This window comes from Triturus cristatus, chromosome 2_2 (genome assembly GCF_964204655.1).
Source record: "Triturus cristatus chromosome 2_2, aTriCri1.1, whole genome shotgun sequence".
In the NCBI taxonomy this organism is placed as follows: Eukaryota; Metazoa; Chordata; class Amphibia; order Caudata; family Salamandridae; genus Triturus; species Triturus cristatus.
Genome location: NC_140582.1, coordinates 864,146,580 through 864,169,747, shown reverse-complemented (window position 1 = coordinate 864,169,747; position 23,168 = coordinate 864,146,580). Strand labels below are relative to the sequence as shown.

General features: G+C 43.3%; 1 protein-coding gene across 9 annotated transcripts in view; it reads left to right on the top strand.

The window, feature by feature from the left end:
* Positions 1–23,168, top strand: part of TBC1D1 (TBC1 domain family member 1) — a 933,361-nt gene that overhangs the window by 900,957 nt on the left and 9,236 nt on the right. For all 9 annotated transcript variants that reach the window (XM_085642280.1, XM_085642279.1, XM_085642278.1 and 6 more), the window contains one exon: positions 6,238–6,411. In XM_085642280.1, the coding sequence (XP_085498406.1) occupies positions 6,238–6,411 (174 nt within the window). The remainder of the gene's footprint in view (positions 1–6,237; positions 6,412–23,168) is intronic.

Sequence of the window (23,168 nt, the reverse complement as noted above, 5' to 3'; positions counted from 1 at the left end):
ATGACCAGCTCCAAAGATTAGTGGAAGAAAACTATTGCAGAACCGTTGTTTTTCATGATGATGTTGCAACTACTAGTGTTAGAATCACAAGCACATTGTCTCCACAGACATCTTCTCCTATCTAAAAACCTCTGTGCCCCTATCTTCTTAATCCACCTCAGTATCCTCCAAGAGATGCACTTCTGCCTCTAGTTGTAAACATTATCTCAGGCTGATCTATTGCGTGTGTTACACATTGTATGTAATGGTGCCCATTATTCACCCGCAGCCCCCTGACAGTCCATTGCTCCTGCTGACTGCTTGTAGTCCATTATGCAGATATTTATATAATGATGCATTGCTTTGGGTTCACATATTATGATAGTGTGCATTTAATTCAAGTAGCCATGTATAGTATAGAGTTTAGCTTAGGCATAGTGTCTTGTATGTATACTGATATGTAAAACTGTAAAGATTCTTTGCTTACTGCATCAGCAAACACAAGAACACCACCTCATTTTTATTTTTGCGAAACGATACAAATAGAACAGGATGAGCTCTCTGCGACAGAGAGGGGCGCATGCTTGCATCCAGTGAGTTTGTGTCTCCAAGAAGGATTGTTTCTGGATTCCTGCCCTGGGACCTTGCAACACTGGTTTGTAAGAATCAGCAGCAGCCAACTGTGGTTGCCATTCTATCCGGGCTCCTTCTGACGCAATCTGGCCTTGCAAGCAGTGGGCGGCCGCCCACCCTTAGCGAGCAGGTATACAAGGATGTATTCCACCTCTCACAATGGCAGAATGTTTAGGTGTTCATTCTTACTAGCATATACTCAATAGGAAGGGGAAACGTACTATGCGATCTCTTTTCATAGTGTTTTCATTATGCTCTTTTGTCACTGTAACCGCTATTCTGCATTTGTTTCCCATAGTGTATCTTTTACTAATACTCTGTTAAAAATACTAGTCCAAGTGTCTTCTTCGTGTGCTGCCTCTGGGACAACAGTGAGAGAAAGCCAGGGAAATACACCATTTCTCCAGCAGGTTTGTTCCTAACCTGGCTCTTTTCCAGATAGGTTTGGGAGAGGTTCACAAGACATCTGCTCATTTTTCCTGCTCCACATGTTAAGTTGTGTTGCCTGGGGTGTGTGACCATGACTGGCTGGCAACAGGACATATTTACTATTTGTCAATATTTCAGGTAGCCGTACAATGATCCATTTTATTTTGCATTGATGTGTTATTGTCAAAACTCTCATATTGTTTTTTTACGACACTCAAGTACCCCGAAATGAGCAGGTTTCGGTGAGAATTTCTTTGCTCACTTTTGGTAGCTAGGCCAGAGAGGCAAGACAATCCATGGAGAGATTTTCTGAAGTGGTGTGCAACAAACAACTTAAAAAAATATAGAGATCAGAAATTAAGTTAAATGTTCATTTCAGTTATAAAAAGATCAAGGAATTAAAAGGGCTGGTACAAAAAGATATTAATGAAAAATGAACAAAATCAGATATTGGAGTAAAAATATAGCGCAACTAGAAAAAGGTTTTTCTATCCTAACCCCTTAACAAGCTTGCTGGAGGGCGCTGAGATGGTTAATTAAAGAGCAGGCGGACAGCCATAAAGCATTTCACTGAGACCAGAGCGGATAAGAAATACGACATTTACCTCCGTTTTGGAGAAGTTACGAAAAAGTTTCAAAATGTTTTCACAATCTTCTTCAATATGAGCTCCAAGACTGAGGTCAGTTACTAATTGTCCTTTCTGAATCCTTGCACATCATGTCAGGGTTCTTCCTTTGTTGGCACCCTCACTTCCGGTTGGCATACCTTAGCAAGCTGTACCTTTCTGACAGGGCTTCCACTTACTTCAGCTTTTGTGATTATATTTACCAAGCCTACAGCATACCTCTGGCAGAGTTACTCATATTCCAGGGCTGCTTACTGTCGTGCATGGAGTCGACAAGATGCATCTGTCTAGGCTCCAGGCTGGGCACGCAACTTGGCCACTGGGGGCAGACGGAGGAGCAGAACATCTAATACCTGCAATCGAAGAGGCAGTGGATGGCTGTTTTTTTGTTTGTTTGTTTTTTTTATGCTGCAACCGCAATCTGCGCAAGCTGTAGCAACGGAGCGGCATTGGAGGTAGGCTGTGCAACTGGGATCCAAGATGGCATCCGGTGGAGCCAAGGCATTGTTTCGAGATTCGTTGCTAAGGCAGCAGCGCTAGGACATCATTGAGGTGGCGATCATCCCTGGAGCCATGCTAATGATCTTCCAGATGCCTCTGAGGAATACAGACCGCCCCGCATAAAGACCACACCAACTATTATGATGCCAGCAGTGCTTTAAATGGGCCGGTACTGTCCGGTACGGAGTACCGGCACTTTTTTATTTTGGGAGGGAGAGTACCGGCACTTCTCAAGAGAAATGCTATACTTTTAATTGGAGAGTACCGGCACTTCTCAGAAACAAGGAGGTACTCTGCTACAGAGTACCTGCACTTCTATTTTTCCATTTCAAGCACTGGATGCCGGGGCCAGAGCAGTGGTCTCTGTGAGTGCTCGGCAGGGGGACATATCTGCTCTCCCTTGCTAGAATTGTGGGGAGCTGGGGAGAGAGGGTGACCCTCAAGGAATTCTCTGGCTATCTCGGAGTGAGGGTGGGGGGGACTGGAGTAACCACCCCACCCAATGATCACCAAATACCACCACCATTAAGGGTCATAGAGAATCAGGAAAGACTGCTGCGGCCCCTGGTGTTGGCACCCCTGCATCTTCTACCCTCTACCTCTTTAGGATGACTGACACCCCTTCTGTCACTGCCTCAGGAGTTGCTGGGGAGTGGCCTAGGAGCTTGTTATATGGAGCAAGGCCAACAAGCTTAGCCACCACACTTGGCTAAGCCTGTTGGGACTACGACAGTCAGCAGACAGTCACATCTGACATGTCCCTGCCCTCCCTACCCAACTGAATTTTTTTTTCCTAGAGCACAGCACCCCCTGGGGCACTAATACAGCCCTTTCTAGGAGCTATAAGTGCCATGGGGGACAAAACACACCACTGTGTCACCAGCCATGGCATCCCAAAAAGGCAATAAAACCAAGAATCCCTTCGGTGCGGGAAATGCTGACTGACCAGAAACGAGATCCAAAGGCTGTGTCAGAAGGTGGCGGCATGCTCTGATACCTCAGGCGCATTGGACCCCAAGACGGCGAAGCTCCAGCAACACAGAATGACATTCCTCTGCTGATATGTGGGATCAAGACTGAACTTTCCTTCTTATGCCAAGATTTGGCTAAAACTATCTCTGAACCTGACCCGAATCTGCAGAAAGTCGAAAGCAGACTCAACCAGGCCCAAACAATCGCAGCAGAGCCGGCCCACGAACAAGATGTCCTAACAGAAGTTGCGACAGCACTAGATTCTTAATTTGGCTTCTTCGCTGGAAAGTTAGAGGATATCGAAAATCAGTCTAAGTAGAACAGTATCAGGATTCAGGGCGTCAAACTCGATGTCCCAGTCCCTGACTCAAGCCACATGTTAAGGCACATCATATCCACTCTGAAGATGCCAGTATGGAGGTTGAGCTGAGTTTTTTCTTTATATCGGACTAAACAGACCTTGCCACACAAACAGTATGCGCACAACTTGAAAAGAGCGCAATGGCGGGAGCAATTAACCCAATACAAATTTGGAAGGACTCAATAAATTTGCGCTTGATGAGTCATGGGTGATATATCCTGGAGCAAAGTATTTATTGGTGCAAAAGCCAGCCATTGGCAAACGTTGAAAGCCTACAGCAGGAGATAACCTGTTAAACTAATGTTCACCTTCACTGGAAAAGCATACACCACCCATGACCCAGATGAAGCACCTTACTGACACAGTGGCACCTGCCAGAGACCGAAACTGCAACCAGTTGACAACGTTCCTGCACAGGGATGGGGAAGACCACCAACAGCAAAATTATGTAGAGAAAAATCGAAAGTGAGACAAAGGGCGGAGAAGCAGGCACAAGCAGCCACCTCCAATGATGACTAACAGTTGGTGAAGGGAAGGTAATGCTATTTGGGTGATACCAGCGATGTCTGGCCTCCTAGAGATGCCTGAGGAGACTATATCCTAAGTGCCGCCATCCAGGACCCTATCTCGTTAGATGGACACCAAACTTTTATTGCCCCAGAGGTATCTGGGATAAAGGGGCCCCTCCTCCCAGACACTACTACAGACTCGTACTAAGACTCATCCATGGAGGAGATGTGATTTGGTTTTCCTGATGACGCTTTTTTGTGGTTGGTTTCATACTTCTAGCAGTTTACTGTGTAGATGTAAAAACCTAAAACGAGGATTGGGGAGGTATGTTTGGAGGGACAATTGCTTACTGATGATTGTTACAAACCAGTGTTGTATGTTCTTAGGGCAGAAGCCCAGAAACAATCCTTCTTGATTAGAGAGTGGGAGGGTTGGGGTAGTGATATCATGATTGAAGCAAGCACCATCTCTCTCCTCGATGACAGTGGACCCCCAGCTGGTTTCCCCCAATGCCCAAGGTTTGAACACACCAGTCAAACGCTCTGCAATACTAGAATGGCTCCATGATAAAAATCTCAGGGTTGCCTTATTGCAGAAGACACACTTACTACGCCAGGACTCCCATCGTCTTATATCCTAGTAGCACCTGACACAAGTCCACTCAGATGTTGTTAACAAAACAAAGTGGCAAGTAAGCATTTTGTTGATAAAGAACCTACCATTTAAGCCAGAGCCTGACTGAAGACCAGCTGAGTTGGATTCCAGGGATCAGAGGTAGACTGGAGAATCTGTCACTATCATATCCATCTATGGGCCAAAAGATGATAGGAAACTATTTTTTTTCAAACTTGCTCCACAAAATAGAAAGTTTGGCCCATGGTTGCTTAGTGTTAGTCGGAGAGTTTAATGCCACCATTAGACCGACTGGTAGGAACTCCAGCCTCTAACTCTGACTCTTTCAGTGTAAAACGACTACAGGAGGTTGTGTTAAATAATAATATAATGAACATGCTTTTGGGACCTCCTACCTGCAGAATCACTGGAACAGAACTGAGATCCATAATGTTCAGAAACTGTAGGTAACAATGTATAGTGGAGATCTACGTACAGTAAGATTTTTGCCTGAATGTAAACCAGATTGCAGTAAGACACAAACATTATGCTGTATTTTGTGATGAAGAATACATTTAAAAAAAATATAGGATTCTTGTGTTTAACGTTCTGTTTCTTGATTGCTGCATGTTTGCTTTTGGACAGGAGCATAATGCAGGGGCCCTCCACACTTAAAGCCCCACACCCCCATTCACCCTAAGACTTATAAATTATATTGCGTTGTACTGCGCTGTGAGCTATGGGAGACTTTGGCCGCCATCTTCATATCTCACAGGGGTCCTCATCATTTTGCATTATGCCACGACTGTTGGATACAAAAATGTATTTACTGTGATACTGCTATTTAAATGCCTTGTGTGTACTCTCTACATTCCATGATTATCATTGTTTCCAAGATGTATACAATTGCCATCCCCAGCTGCGAGATGCTCTTTAAAATCATAATGAGTTAGTTACTTTAGAGCAGGGGCAGCTCCTCTACTATAGTGGAGGAGCGTCGCCCCGCTGCTTCTGCTAGAGACAACAGTGAAAACTAAAATGATAAGAAATTATTTTTCACTGTTGCCTCTGCTGGATAGTCGAGTCACAGGGCAGGTCCAGGCCATCCTGGGCTTCAGGGAGGAAGAGTGATGGGCACTGCTAAGTGTGCATGTCGGTTTGGCTAGCCGTCTTAGGAAGGCCAATCCGACATGCGTACTTAGCATTTCTCCAACCCAAGCGGTGTTGCACAGCTGCTGGGTGGAGAACACACACACAGGCTCCCAGGCCCTGTCTGAGTGGCAAACCAGGCCGCTCAGACCAATCCCAGCGCTTCTCGCATGCTGGGCAATAGCATCCCCTGCATGAGAGCAGTGTCTGGATTGAGCCTGCGTAGTGTGCACCAGTCGATGATCAGGAGAGGAGCAAGACGGAGGACCCAGCGTTAGGTAAGTGGTAATCTATTTTTTTTTTTTTACAGTTTCTTTTTTTGTATTCCCTTCCCTCCCCCCCCCCCCCCCCCCCCTCTGAATGCTGCCGCGCTACCATGTCACATTGGAAGCAGCCTAGAGTATACTAGGGTGACCACCTTCCTGTCCATGGTTCCTAATATATTGATATTTATTTATCGAGCAGGTGTTCGAGATGGACATTTCCAAGCAGCTGCAGGCCTATGAAGTGGAGTACTATGTGCTGCAGGACGAACTGATAGACGCCTCTCCGCTGAGTGACAATCAGAGGATCGATAAACTAGAAAAGGCAAACAGTAGCTTGCGCAAACAGAACCTTGACCTGCTGGAGCAGCTGCAGGTATGAAGTTACTGCCTGCTTCTGGACAGATAATCATTAACCGTCTGTCAGTTTACAGTGTGCACAGAGTCGTGTCCAAGCTGGACTGTGTGTATATTATGGTCTGCTGCATTTGCTGTTAGTCATTTATTATTTTGCCCCTGCGGAGACTGCTTTAGAGCGAAGAAGGTCTTTACCTGTGGCACAGTGTGTTTTTGTAAACTGTATCTTAATATTTTTGTGTTCTGGATTAGTAACAGTGTGTCAAGTGGCATGCTTTGTGCAACCAAGAGTACAATGTAGCATTTACGTTGTGCCAGCTGTGCAGAGTAGGGATGTTGCATTAGTTAAATTCAATGATAGCAGCTTTGACAAAACCGGATAATAACTCGTTATGGCATGCATTAAGTATGTGATATTTGCATAGCAGAAATCTAGCCACTAGGCAGCAGAGCGCTGTACAGGGTCAAAGGCAAGTATGAAGCCATCAAATGATTGAAGAGGTAGCTGGGATCTCGGACAGTGGAAGACTCTGACTGCATTATGATGTGTTGTTCTTTAAAGAGGCGTGTCTAGTTCTTTCCTGGAGAGGATGAGGCGCAGCAGGCAGAGCTGCCGACACGGGAGCTGGGGATCCGGTTCGAGTCTCTGCATCGGCACATCTTGTGATTCTGGGCAAATCACCTAATCTGCCCATGGACAGCTCCTGGATAACCTTACCTTTTAAATCTATAAACTTTAACTTAACTTTCCTAAACTGGAGCAGGGTTGGGGCAATCCCAAAAGGATACATAGATGTTATTCCAGATCCTGAGTGCATAGATGGAATAGCCCTGACGCCTTGTTTTTTCTGTTTTGCACTTAGTAGTCTCTAGTCGGAAGATGTCCTCATTGTGGATGTGCTGGGAGTCATTTTCGGATGATTAGCTTGTCAGCTACGTAGGAGGAGATGCGTAGCATGATGGTTTTGTAAATGATGCAGATAATCTTTGAAGACCATGTGGGTTGTCAAGGGGAGCCAGTTGAGTTCCATCAGGATGTGGGTTATGTTGTCATTTTTCTTCAGGCCATGGATGATATGTGCTGCGCCATATAGGATGCCCTTTGGGGGACAAATATGCAGTCCGGAAGGTTAGGGAACAGGACTTTGTCACCATCCAGCTGCGAGAGTATAAGGGCTTGAACAGCAATTCTGAAGTTGCCTCCTGTGAGGAACTGTGTCTCTTTCTTAACTAGAGACAGGTGGCACTATGCTATCTGTTATTTTGACGATGTGCTCTTTCGGCTTGAGGTTTGTGTCCAGTGACTTGGTATTGGGTGAAAGTTGGGGTTCAAAGCCATCAAAGTTCATGTCATTAAACCAAGGCTGAGCAAGTTGTTGCTTGTTGTTCTTAGCAAATAACAGGAATTCTATCTTGTTGGAGGTGAGCTTCAGGTAGGTCCTTTACATCCAGGTTTCAATGAGGTGCAGACAGTATCTAAAGTTTTGGATTTTTGGAGTGGAGGAATCTTTCAACTAGCGTTATATAAGTGAGTAGAGCCCCAAGGGGCTCCATGTGGAAGTTGATGATGATGAGAAACCAGATGGATACTTTGAGGATAAAATATCCAAAGGTGCTATCGGGGACGTGAATTTTTCAAAATTGTCAGGAATTTTCTTCACCCTGCGACCTGTGCGCAGATTGTTTAATCTACCTTAGATTTGTGCACTAAGTCAGCTGATTTTTAGGTCTCGCTGGCGTTGCAGCGCGAAGCGCTGCCGCCAACGAGACTACTATTGTTGCCGTGTTTGCTCCCAATGGAGACAGACCGGGGCACGCGCAGCTATCGGGGTCTGTGGACGCGCTTCTGAGATGCGCTTGCGCAGACGCACACACCCCCAAGCGCGCGCGCGCCTTGATCCGCCGGGCTTGTCTTGTTGTCTGCTGGAGTCATGGCTCGTGACGTCCTTGCCCCGGCGCTGTCTCTTTACCCAGAGACAGGTGTAGGAAACTACTGCAGAAGACAGCTTCAGTAGGAGAGCTGAGAGGTTCAGAGCAGACACGAGAGGCCATAGCGTCAGAGAAAGGGAAGGGCACCTATATTTATAACCTCGACTAGCACAATATCGATGACTTGTCATTTTACTGTGGGTTCTGGTGGCGTGTGACAGAGTTTGTAACCAAAGCCACCCTTTACTCTGTAACGTGAAGTTTCACTGTTGCCATGTGATGGTTAAATGGCTCCTTAATGCATCGCTCTGTCGCGAAGACGGACGGGAAGTGTCACATATGGCATTGCAGCTCTGCGCGTGCAGGATTGAGGTAACTATGGCACACAATCTGTCGCTGGTGTGGCATCAGTGCAGTTTTGAGTCTAGTGCACCTTGCACCATTAGTAGTGAGCGTGGATGTGTCCCCGTGTCAGATGAAGTGCCTTCTTCAATGAGCCTTGGGTGCACACAAGTGTGAGAGCCCGTGTTAATCTGGGAGGCTGCACGGAATCACTCACGCATCGCCCCCTCTTGTTAACCTGTCTCTTTGTATCTCCTCCTGTTTGAGAGTTTTGATCGCTGATGTTTCAAAGACTAAAGATAATAAACCGCACCGTACCGTGGTGAAAAAATGCAATTAAAACTAACGTTTCCAACTGGATGGGGCCTGTTTTACTTTTAATTCTTAACATTCCACCCGTGTCTGGCTAAGCATATCCAGCAAACTAGTACAAATCTCCCCCCCCCCCCCCCCCCTTTTAATCCGACCTGATTCCCTGCATTCCTCAGAACCCCTCCCCTCCCCCTGGCTGGAGACGAACCCTGGAGTCTCCACACTCGCACACATGCAAATGGTTTCCTTCCTCAAATACGGCTTTTCGGAGCCTTGCTCCGAGGGATTTTTCCTGCACTTGGTTTAAGCTCGCCTCGTTTGCAAACTTAAATCCTCTCAGCCTAGCGAGGGAATATGAAATAGACCACAACTGATTTGATTTTCGAACAGTTACATATGAAAGTAGTCGAACCGCACAACTGCTTCATGGCACGTGTTGGAAATAAGAACCCTGCCTTTTATTTTTGTGTTCATCTTTAAAACATAAATAAATGGCATTTTTATTCATAATGCCAATAGCTTAAACTCTCATAAATACGAGACATATTGCAATGCATTTATGATAAAAGGCATTACGAGAGTTCAAGCTATTGGCATTATGAATGACAATGCCATTTATTTAGGTTTTAAAAATTAAAAACAAAATAAAAGGCATTGTCAATTACAATATCAGTAGCTCAAACTGGTGTCAATGCGAGACCTATTGCATTGCAAATGCTTGTTTTTTTTTGCAGCCAAGAGTCTTACATTGTTTTTAATTTGGAGTCTAGCACTGTTATACTGACTATAGAGTATCAGTAAGACCAGGGCCAGTAGCTTGCTCGAGTTCTCCCAGATCCCTTTGGAAGAGTCAGAACGTGCCGTTCTCATGTGTAAGTCAGATTCCTCCTAAGACCTGCATCCTCCTTCAATTCTGACAGCTATCTCGGAGGTCATCAACCCAATTTTCAATCAACTACTAAACACATACCTTTAATCAACAAATGTGCCTTCCTGCTGGAAACATGCCAGAGTCATTCCACTGTTTAAAAAAAAAAAAACCTTCAGTGAATGGCACTCCGTTTAGACCAATTTCCCTGTTCCTCATCACCTATTAAAAACTGGAAAACTGATCAGTCTTCAACAATCGGCAAACGTGGATATTGCATCCTTCACAATATGGATACCGGAATCAACATATTACAGAGACGGCACTTGTGGAGGTGATCAACTCTATTAAGCTGACGTTGCATCAGAGAAAACAGGCTGCCCTGATTTTATTCGATTTATTAGCAGCTTTTGACATTGCGTTGCATACTTTCCTTCTTCATCGCTTAGAGAACATTGGAGTTAGGGGGTTGGCACTGGCGTGGAGGGCTAGGCTGTCTAGATGGCTCCACAATCCTCCAATTATGAAGCCCCTTACATTTGAAGTTCTACAGGCTCTGCTTTTAGCCCTACCTTATTAAATATCTGCATTCCCGCATTGGCTTCTCTGGTGGACACCTTTGGTGTTAGGATTGTCTCCTATGCTCATAACAAGCAGTTGTATTTTTCAACGGATAAAGATACAACAGAGGCACAGGAAGTTACTTTTAAGAGTGGTCTGGGGCAGTTTTTGAGTGGATGTGGGCCAGTAACCTTCAGTGAAATCCAGATAAAATCAAAATATTGCCATTTGGCCCGCAATTGACTATGGCACCACAGATTACGGCAGTAGTAGGCTTGTGTTTTGATTTATTGTGGTCTTTAAAAAAGTTCCTGTTCTTGCTTTTGTTTTAGTCACAGAAAACAGTGATTGATGCAATTATCACGTCTCGACTGGACTATGCCAGTGTCTTGTATATGGGATTGTCTGCTTGCTTGGTTAAGAGGCATGCTGCCCCCTTTCTGAACTACAGAGCCCAGACTGGCCTTCTTCTTTCTACCAATATGTCAGAATTGTTATACAGAGAGACATTTGGAAGTATAAACCAATAAACATTTAGCTAGTTGTGTGTTGAGGCCCATAGATCCAGTCTCACAAGAAACATCTATCTACTTCCCATTTGGGGGGGCCGTTTTCGAATGATGGAGTACATCTATGCCTCTGCAATCATAGAGTATTCATTTGTCAATTAGTATTCAGATTGGTTTCAACTTTGATTGTGGTGATGATTACAAAAATGTGGAGAGTTGGAGGGCCTTGTAATACGGTTCTATATCTGAGACATGTAATCCTCAGGATCTTCTGGTGACTGAAGTTTAAGTTCTTCATATTTTAAAATATGAAGATGTCAGTGCACTTGGAAGTGGACTGCAGGCTCATTTGGGAAATCTTCAGCTGCAGTTTCCATAAATAGTAGTAATAGATTAAATCAAAGAGTAGTTAGCATTTTAAGCACTTTTACCTTGCCCCAGAGTACAAATGACACTGAGAACTTTGGATGAAGTGGCAGTAGTCTTTACAATCACGGATTTCATATTTTCTATCACCATGTGTTCAACCCTTGTTAACTAATATACCTAGGTATTTAGGATTGTTGGGCATCCAAGTAAACTCTTGGTTTTCTGTGCATTCTCTTGTAGGTGACCAGGTTAACTGCATGGTTTTGTTCCTCACCCAGTTCCCCCCGGAACTCAGTATTTAAAGAATATTGCAACCAGGGCCATCAGATTGTACACATAGAGGGTCTATAATATGGTAACATAAGTAGTAGATCTCAGGCCTACAAGATTACCCTCTGGTGCTCAGCATAAATGGTTCTACCTCTGATCAGTGGGGATTCCCATTGTCTGCTCCCGAAGAATCTAAGGCAATGAGGAAATGCATGGGTGGCAAGAGCCTCGCCTGGTTTCTATACTGACCATGAATGGTTCTGTTAAAAGTCCACTGCAGTGAACGTGGGCCAGAATGCAGCTATATAGCCTTTTAGAAGCTCAATGGCAGTATCCGTAGTATCCCAGGGATCTGTATGACATAGTTGACTTCAAAGAAGGAGACAGAAAGCAATATAGGCAATGATTTCCATGGTAGGTAGTACTGCCGAAACAGAGGTGGTGTTGTGGGTCATAAATAATGTTGGAGAGGACATAAACTAATCTTTGCCCGGGCTGCCGAAAATTAGCACAGACACATTGGTAATAACTACAGGAAATGCTGAGGCAACTGCTGGCCCAAATAATTTATGCGGCCCTTCGGTACCCTTCTTTCTACACTTCATGTCACACATTGTAGGTACTACCAATTCCTGCACACATCTGGAAGTAGTGCTGGTGTTCCCAGACAAACTGCGGGCTGAGCTGGATTCTAATGCTAGAGCTCATCAAGTGCAAGGTGAGTATCATTCTTTCGGATTTCACTCCATCGTTAGTCATCAGTAATGTTGTTCCATAATGGGCTAGGGGTGGCAGATCATAGTCATATGCTCTCTGTGTTGCTCGAAAAGTTGCCCAATCTCTATGTATGGTGATATGTTGCCTTCCATCCTACTCCACTACCCTTGTTAATCATAGCAGTGGAGGGGGCTGAGATGAATTATTGCAGACTAAAAAATAAACTGATAACTATATTTTAATTTCCAGGGGATGAGTTTATAGACTTTTTTATTAGCAACAGCAAGCATTGCTGACATATCTGTCCATTGTCTTAGTTGTATGCCCAGCAGGTGCCCCACTTTATTCACTTGCTCATAATCTCTCCGTTTTCGTCTCAGCTTGGGAATATTCCACTAGGAAGGTTAAAAACGCATTTAGCCTAAATTGTACCTCACGGATATGGAGCTTGTTATTAGTAAGGTTGTTTGGTTAAGAACAAGACTTTTTTTTCCAGAAGTCTTGTATAATTTTTTCTCTTATATTGGCCTTTCCATCACGCTTTTATGGACATTTGGATCATTCTCTTTTCTTCTGGATGTGTTCAGCTGCCACCTCTTCGATGGCAGTCAGACTTAACCTTTGTTGAGACATCTCAGAAACATAGCATTGTATAATATTCCTAATCAAGCATGAAACAGTGTAAGGTGTCCACAAATAGCGTTCCTGGGTGTTGAAAGAAGTGCCGTGGACATAGAAGGCACATGTGTATTACCTGTCATGTGATGTGCCAATCCGTAAGGGTCTCCCAGAGTAGATTTTCGCAAACAAACTCTGACCTAATTTCATGGGAGAAGTTGCCAAACCAGCCTTCTTCATTTTTAGATATTTTAGTTTTTGACTGAGTCAGATCTGTTGGTTTATGGTGGCAAAGGCTTTTTTGTCTGTTCTTGCACTGATTATTGCACTATCATTTTCCAAAAACGCGCAGACTCGAGCATGTTCTAAATGCTGCAGCTTGATCCATTTTGGACTGTACAAATTTGATTCCATCTCAGGCATACTCAGAATTCTACATTTATTACCTGTAGAAAAGATCTATTTCAAAACATTGGGGATTACGCACAGGATATTTTGATCTGCTCATCCTAAAAGTCCGCCTCTAAATTGCCGCACATGTATTCCTGATTTTAAGCTTCTCTCAGTGTCATTCAAACTCAATGTAGTATCTAAATTCAAGCGCTCCAGTTGGGGCAAAAGGTCTTTCGGGGTGTTGGGGGATAAACTGTGGATCAAGCTTTTGCTTACCATCGAAAATCCTACACTCAGACAATTCTCACGGCTCAAAACCTGGCTCGTTGATCACATCTTCTAGTCACTCAATTATGATGCTGCATTTCTGTGCATGGTCACTTCTAGGCACCAAAAGCTGGACGGTGTATTTTGCTCTTCATTAGAATGGAGAGAAAGAAAGGTGTTAGAGCTCATTCGCCTCCTGCTTTAACATGTGTGCTGCTACACAGTCCCTCAAATTTGTCCAAATTATCAGACTGTCACCATTGAAAGCCTATGGCCATGCTACTACCATTTTCGACCCTTTTGTTTTTACCAATGCATATCGACAGGCAGGGTCCATCCATGGTTTTAAAATGTTGACAGCGAATGATTTTTCAAGAGTGGGTGCAGCACTGCAGTTGTTTTTCCCATTCATTTGGTGGTATTCAGAGTTGTTTGCGGAGATCTTTGTCGTGGCTCTTTCCTAACTTGATTTCTGTGGGTGGGTTTGTGCTTTGTTCTGGCAGGTGGAAAAAGTGCTCTAACGCATTCAAGTGACTTTACAATAGTTTACTGTAAATAAACACTGTGTATAATTGTAATCCAGGAGTCTGGTCGCAGTTTTAAACTGCATTGTGTTATCTTGAGCAAATCCCTTTATCTCTGTGCCTCAGTTACCTTGTTTGCTAAAGTGGTGAGAATTTCGAAGTGAGCATTTCCATCTTATAGGTAGATTTTCTGCAATGTCATGTCGACGTCACACATTTTATTGAATGATGCTTTAGAGAAAAAATATTTTAATTCACCTTAAAAATGCGTGGTAGGTTAGCAACGCTGTTTGCAAACCTCGTTAATATTTTTCCAAGTTACCTATATTTTTGGACACTTTGTATTTCGAAAACAACCACCCACTTATCTTGTATACACAGTTGGAGATGTGTGAAACTACTGTCTTTACACGGTGAATAATTACGGTTTTCAGAGACAGGATTGGCACCTCGGGATTTCTGCTATTAGATTAGGTAGATGGTTATAATCAAGGGCTACTTTTTCACTGGGGAAACAGGGTTTTTTGAAGAAACTGAGTCATTGCTTGAAGAGGGTCTGTTGGTGAAACAGCAGCAAGCCTCCTAATGGCGTTTTGCTAATTAAAGATGTCGCCGGCCTTCTTTTAATTGTTAATTACTGCAAAGATGACAAAAAATAGAACCGTGATACGTGTTTTAATCTGCGTATTGACTTCAGTTACTTTTTCACCATGACTGAGGTCCATACAATTACTTATGCATCTTGACAATCGCGACATGCATTCCATCAAAGGGCATTCTGGGAGCACTGGCAGTCGCCACATAGAGTTGTAGATTGACATGCGTTACTGGTTTATTTTAGACTCTTGCATCATTCATGCTGAATCTATTGCAAATAGATGTAAGGAGGGAGTGTTTTCAGATTGTTACAATAAGAGAGGAATTCCATTTTTTTGAGCAATGCCGATTTGGTGCCTGGACCATGATACTGTGGTCTCTGCTATTTCCACTGGCGGTAGTATACAAAACACCTGGCCGGTTGACCACTTGCCTATTTAGAGAACAATGCATTGACAACTGTGTATGGTATGAGTGTGTATCGTTTATTGACCCCGAATGAGGCTCTGAAGCGCTTCCTACGATGGCAGGTGTCTTTAGGTGTTTGCGTTTGACTCTTGCTTTGAAAAAATGTGATGATTTTTTCCAATTTTTAGTACATACTGGTTCGTCTTTCGGCTAATGTAGGTCATATGGGGATTTGAGTCCTTTTCATTCACCCTAAATCACCTTAAATAGCTTTATAAAAAAAAGTCTCCAATATTTTGCAACCGTTGCAGTTTCTTTCCCATCGACGAACACCAGCGGCTCTAACCGGGGAAATGCCATGCTCGGTAAAAGCCCATTCGTCACTCGCAGATGCTCGATAGCAGACTAGAAACGATTAAACTCAATTCAGTGAACGAATGAGAAAAGGTAGTGACGTCCTAGTAAATGCCTAGTTGAGTAATCAATCATACATATTTTCTTCTACTTGGGAGAGAGCTTTTTCATTTGCGTTATTCTTTTTATCATCTGTGAATTATGGTGTCTTTGTTCCAGTCGTTCATGTATTTATGTAATCTGCACAATCTCCCTTTTTTTTACACCAATCCTAGGTAGTCCAGTTGCCCTTAAACTGAAATGAAGCACCTAAAAGCAGTAAGGACAGATTGCAGCTGTTTTCTCCTGGATACATCCTAAATGAGTCACATGCGGGATTTTCACGACGTATTCACTAGCTACATACACATACACAGCTGCTGGCTTCTTACTCACGCAGCACGCTAGAAGTTGTAATTATCCGTAGAACTGCCGCAGGATAGCTTTGTGTTTTTAAAATTAATTGTTGGATGCACGCGAATATTACGCTCTTAAAACTTGATGACTTCTGTTTAAATATTGGGGGGCATTGATTTTTAATACTGTGATTTTGCTGGGGCACTTTGTTGGTGACTCGCCACAGGGGTCTCTCCGGTCCACCACGGTCCTGTTTATGACCGATTGAGTGGCAAGAGGTTAACCCACGACCACAGGGACATGAATCGGGCGCCATTTTGGGCGGTTAGCGCTCTAGTGATCCACCGCTGAGTCATTTAAATTCACATCACTCGCGGGTGCGTAGCGGGCGCGCCGCTGTCGCGCCTAATGCAAGCGCGTCTGCGCCCGTCCGCGCCAGAACGCTGCTAGCTGGCGGAAAACTCTGTCCTCCTACGCACCCATAATAATATCACCCCGAACCTATTCAAGGGAGGAGCTGTTGGAGGTAGGGACAAATAGGTTTAGCATGGAATGTGAAGGCAGGCTTCGCGTGGATACTGGAGCCTTTATAAGCTGCTGCCCTTGTTGCAAATGAGCAGTAAGTCAGCCCCAGAAAGTAGCTGGCCTTTTGAACAAAAATCTGCCTCCTCGGCCGCAAATTGTCATAAATCCGACCCCTAAGGAAGTCTCAAATAAAGATAAGACGTCAGATGTCATTTTTCAAGGGCTATGCATTAATGCTTGGTCCATATCTAAGCATGCCACGGAAGTCTGGGATTTCTTAGATGATCAAAAACCTGACTCTGGTGTTTTTTACTGAGACATGGTTACACACACATTCCTCTCCCGCTCTAGCTATCGCCTTTCCATCAGATTACACGGTAGTAGGGCTGGACAGAACATGGAAAAGGGGTGGAGGGTTGGCTATAGCGACCCGTCCCATTTTAAATATAAAAGTGCTGGACACAATATCATCTCCTGTTATGGAGTTGATGATTATATCTATGGAACCTGCCCAGGGCCATAAAGTAATTGGAGCAGTAGTGTATCATCCGGGGGAAAATAAGAAGGCCTTTTGTGCCTCACTATTAGAAATACTTGCCCCATATGTTCTGCAAACAGAAGATTTCTTTCTTTTAGGGGATTTCAATTTTCATTTTGATATTGATACTAATAATTGTACAGCTGACCTGCTGGCAGCTATGGAATCGTTAGATCTTTTTCCTAAAGTAGTTTTTCCAACACACTTAGCAGTCCATACACTCGATAATATTTTTACCAATATCCCCAGTTTGAGCATAGACCCACCTCAAGTAGTAAGTTGGTCGGACCATATGGCCCTTAGCTTCTCTTTTTTGGCTCCTAAATGTTCGGGCCAACCGCAAGGGCGGAAAGTCACACGTGGACAATGGAGGAAAATAACACCAAAGACGTTTAGTACAGTATTCTCTCCTCCAATGCTTAATGAATGTTATGACATCAATGAAGCTTTAGATAAACTGGAGTCAGAGATAATAAGGGCTTACTCGCCCCGAGTAAAACAGCAACAATCTATGATAAAACGAGCCCGGCTCCATGGTATTCTGATAGCTTAAAGACGGAGAAAGCCGCTTGCAGAGTGAGAGAATGTAAATGGAGGAAATCAAAATCTGAGGAAGATAGACTGGCCTATAATATAGTACATAGGATGTACCTTAAGAACTGTAATACAGCAAGACGAACATTTTTAGCCACTCGAATAGATGAGGCAAAGGGCTCGTTGAAAGAACTCTTTAGGATTCTTAAGGAGTTTACTACCCCAAGAGTAGGCAATTCTACCTCCTCCCCAACTCCGGAATTCTGCGATAAGCTCGCTAAGCATTTTAAAATCAAGATAGACAATATCTATGATTCTTTTGAGCAGGTATCGGAGAATAGGGAAGAAATCCTAATCACAGATAACTCCTCCCTACCGAGACTGGAGACCTTTGTAACCATCACTAGGGAGCAAGTTTTACCACTACTGAAACATATCAAGTCAAGCTCCCCGTCTGATATAGCCCCCCCCTCACATGTTATCTGACTTAGCAATGGAGCTAGTAAATCCAATAAGTGAAATTTGTAACCTCTCCTAAGTAACCTCCTCTTTTCCGTCTAGATGGAAAAAAGCGTTTATTAAACGTCAGCAGACTGTGCCGATTTACAAAACTACAGATCTATCTCACTTCTCCCGGACTGCTCTAAAATAATGGACGCTCTGATCAATCGCCAACTTTCAGATTATCTGGAACAGCATGACCTTTTGGATTCCTCGCAGTCAGGCTTCCGTGCTGGTTGCAGCACAGAGTCCGCTCTGATAGAGATAACAGATACTATCAGGCTGCCGCTGGACGAAGGGACCCCTACAATGTTGGTCATTTTGGATCTGTCAGAAGCCTTTGACACCATCTCTCACAGAATTCTGTTGGATAGACTGCGAGAGATTGGTGTCACTGGGATGGCATTAGAGTGGCTGCGGGTGTTTCCTATCGGACAGATCTCAATGTGTACAACTGGACAACTTTGTCTCCCAGACTACATTGGTGGATAAGGGGGTCCCTCAGGGCTCCATTTTAAGTCCCTCCCTGTTCAACATCTGTGTCGTCTCTGGCTACCATTCTAAAATCCTGTGGCTTCCAAACCATCTCCTATGTGGACGACACGCAGGTGATAGTCCCCATAGAGAAGGATCCCACGGTGACCAGAGACAGATTTAAGAGCTGTATGATGAAAATAGCCACATGGATGAAAAACAACTACCTGCAACTTAATTTCAACAAAACTGAGATCTTATTGTTTGGTAAAGCAGAGGATTTGTGGACAGATGAGTGGTGGCCTGAGGAACTTAGAGTACCCCCTGCCCCAAGAAAATGGGTAAAAAATCTGGGCATTTTAATGGACAATAACTTATCCATGGAAGAACATGTTAAGACCCTATCAGGTAAATGTTTTGGACTGATGCACACTTTAAAAAAGGTCTTCCCGTGGATTCCTCTCTCCGCTAGAAGGGTTTTGATTCAGGCGCTTTTAGTCAGTAGACTGGATTACGGTAATGCTCTTCTAGTGGGGATGAGGAAGGACCTGCTCTCTAGGCTACAAGTCCTTCAAAACACTGCTGCCCGCCTAGCTTTAAATAAACCCCTGCTTACGCCATCCTTACCTCTACTAAGAGAGTTACATTGGCTTCCTATAAGGAAAAGGGCACCATTCAAACTTTTGTGCCTAGTTTTTAAAGCGCTTTTTGGACAAGGACCTAAATACCTTACGAAGAAATTGGAATGGTATACCCTAGCATGACAGTTAAGATCCAGTGGCCAAAAGCTTCTTCAAACGCCGAGAATTAAAAAAGTTAAGATGGGTGGCCGTGCCTTTTCCCATCTGGCTCCCAAATACTGGAATGCGTTGCCATTAGATCTGCGTTCATGTTCCACCTTGACTATTTTTAAGAAACACCTAAAAACCTGGTTATTTAACTGAAACGCTCTTCTTTTAGACGCCTCCCTCCCAGGCGCCGTGAGATCCCCTTGGGGATGATCCGTGCGCCATATAAATAATAATAATAATAATCTATTTATCCATCAGGCATTTGCTTTAATATCATGATTGGCTATCTCTTGGTTAGCAGATTGAAATAAGGCACACATTTCAGATTGGTTAATCTGCTATTCCTTGATATGCGATTAAAGTGAATTATTTTATGAGACACTTCTTGTCTGTAGGGGAATATAATTGCAGGGTAATGAAAATGAGAAGCAAGCAGAGTAGATGTATTCGTATTGTTGCTCGATTGATTATTTCCAACTTTTTGTTTCTGACTTGCTAGCTTAGGAAACACATTTCATTTCTCTGAGAGGATGAAATGTATGTTACATTGTCAACTTCACATGCACAAAATGTATATGTTTGTTCAGAAGGTGATAAAGGTAAAGCTTCTAGATGGCAATTTAACTAAATTTGCCATCTGCATGAAGCACAATGTTTCTAGTGTTTAATAAATGTTCTTTTTGGCAATTGTAGTTTCAGGTTCTTAAATTTTACCAGTTGAAAGAACACTTATGATGACAGTGATTCATAAAAGAAAAGCTCGGGACTTTATACGCTTGTTCCCCATAAAAGCTCTAGAAAGAGGCATGCACTTAATTGCACTAATACAGATATATAAACAGTTATATCAGAGTCTCGGAATGGGCTTACATGTACTCTGCAATGATATATTTTGGTGAACATTCCCAAGGGGGTAAATACTTAATGCTCATGGAGAGCAAAGTATTTAATCATCCCTGGAAAGTCCTATAACGAAAAAGGCCAAGAATTGAATGAGTGTTGGCATGTCACTCTTGTCTTAACTTTTCTTGTAGTTTCCACAGCAGTGTGGCTAAGGAATACGCCTGCATCTTTCCAGCATCAGTTCTGTCTACATCCACTCCCCTGACATCATCCATTACTCTCTCAGTACATCCATTCCTATGTCCATGTGTTCTTTATGTGTGCTCTCTGTGATTGCATGTTCATTCCGTATGTTTTGTGTGTGCGCTTGTGTGTTTATGCCTCTGTGTATATGGGTGACAATGTCTTTACATATGACTGTTAATCTTTGTGAAAGAATGCCCATCTATATATACGCATTCCTATAAAGTGTAAATCTAGGTGCAACATATAACAGTGCCAATGAGAAAGGGTTTGTGGTACAAATGGGATGGAAGAGCAATGTAGTCGTAGAGAGCTAGGACATTCTTTATAAAGCATCCCAGATGGCGGTGCAGTAACTACAGCTCCTTGTGGATGAAGTGCTCTTTTGAGGAACCTACTGTTGGTTCCCTTCTGAAATGGGTTATAAGGAACTTGACGGTCTGTGCCCGGGTGGCGTTCTGGTCCTAGGTGCTTCTAATCATCATTTGTCTCAAGTCTGTTAATGTTATTGCTGCACTCAGGTTCTTAATTTTGTCTGCCATGTATGGTGATGTGTTTGAGTTCGCTGCCACAACGTGATGTAGCAAATCTTGAATGTGTTGTGGGAGTCAAAGGAACCCAGTCGAAATCTTGAACCATGATGTCAAATGTTACGAGTTGTGCGGTGAGTAGCGCAAACAACCACATGTATACGCTACAAAACCAAGAGATTGGTGTCTGGAAGCATGGTGTTGCATTCATCCAGGTGGAATAGGACCAGTGCTTGAACAGGCATTCTGAATTCAGGTTTTGAGAATTGTGGAGGGAGAGTTAGCGTTGAACTGAAGGAGTCTACTTATGCTGTGTCTTAAACCCGGACTTGCTGCCAATGTGCAATTGAGATACGCGGTGTCTGTGCCATTAATGTACTTGAGCTCAAGGAGTTCAAGGTTTGAATTTTTGTTAACTCCATAGATGTACCACTCTAAAGAAGTGGCTTGATGCGTTGGAAAACCCTAAATCCATTATTGAGATTACTTTACCATTTTTTGGCTACAGGGTTTATGCTTGTACTCTACAAAGATTTGGGCAAATGTAACGCCTATTAGCTATTGGAGAATTAACTTTTGTTCTGATAGAAGCAAATGTAGTGAACGCTATAGAGTCCCTCAAGCTTGATTATCCACGTATATCAGAAAATCCCAGGTTTTGGGTTGAAGGATAGTGAACAAAAGTCTGTGTAAAGTTTTATTCCACAATCGCACTCCTAAATTACATATCGCTCCTATGTATAGATATTCCTCTATTAGTTAGCTTGAGCATTATTTATCCATCAATACATATTTAAATGTATTGCTTGTCAGATAATGCTTTCTGCTTTGCTGGTTCATGGGTCGTCCAAAACTTGTCACCGGAGCTTCTTACCTAAAATGTGTGCGTATATTTTGTATGTATGGAGCACAAACCTAGCTAGTAAGTAGTTGAGCCCTATACATTAGATGGGGATGGGAGGGCTAGGAGACTATCTAAAAGGGCGTGTAGATAAAGGGAGTACACAAATTAATTTCACACATTACAGTCCACATTTTTAGGCACAGGGAAGAATGAGTGATTTGCTCAGACTCACAGGATGTTGAGCCAAGAGCTCAGTCTCAGATCCGAACCCGGGTCCCCAGGTTCTTAAGTCGGCGGCTCTGACCACTTGGCTTCATCTCCTCCCTACCTTAGATTCATGGCACCTGTATATTCGACTCCTATCTTTCCCCCATTTTTCATTTCCATCCAACGGTTGTCTAATGAGACAAGCACATCTTTAGCGAGTAGGATGCCTTCCTTTCCCAGAGGGAATGATATATATTTCCATGCCAATATATTTTCCCTTCCTCGTAATGAACCTTGTAATATAATTTTCATATTTTGAATTAGAGAGTGATGTGACAGTTTTGAAAATCACTGCTTTTCATTTCAAAGGTGCCAGTAAAAAACGGGAAACAAACTTTACAACACAACCATTACATCGCACTACATTTACAACACAGTCATTACATCGCAACATCCAATACAACGCATGTCATTACAACTTATCCATTACATTGCCTGACACTACATTGCATGACACTACAACGCATAGTACCCCTACACTATCCAACACCTACCCTACTGTTACACCCCCTGGAGTTAGAAAAGTAATTTTTACCCCTACACTAGCCAACACTTACCCTACTGTTGCACCCCCTGGAGTTAGAATAGTAATTTTTACCCCTACACTATCCAACACTTACCTTAAATGCAATGTAATGGTATGCGTTGTAAAGGTATAATGCGATGTAATGGAATGCGTTGTAAGTGTAGTTTTCAAAAATTCATTGTAGTGGTATGCGATGTAAATGTATGCATTGTAAAGGATGTTGCAATGTAAAAACTGTGTTGTAAAAGCATGCGTTTTAAATGTCTGCATTGTAACGTCATGCATTCGTAAAAAACATATATGGAAAGCATACCTTAAGCACAGGAATTCTATTCGGCCAAAGTGAATCCTCCGTTATGGCATATTATTAAAAATTTAATGAACTACGTATCTTGTAGGCATCTAATTGAAGCCTGTATGAAACGCCTATTTCCACATCATTTGAAAGAGACCTGATCTGGCAGTTAAAGCCGGATTGCTCTTATTGGAGCAGCACCAAGGCCCATTTGCATTTGGCTGATCTCTGTTTAGAGTGGCACAGTGAGCAAAAGGTAATGGTCTGACATGTGGCCCTGAGCGTTCAGAAGTGGCTGCAATTAATTCTAGCATTCCTTCCTTCACTTAGTTTTTTGTTGCAGTAGACACGCTATGAGAAGGGGATTCCCTTGCTCACTGTGCCACAGGACTCAAGCTATAATCTAATTGACGAGGCCTAAATAGCCCACA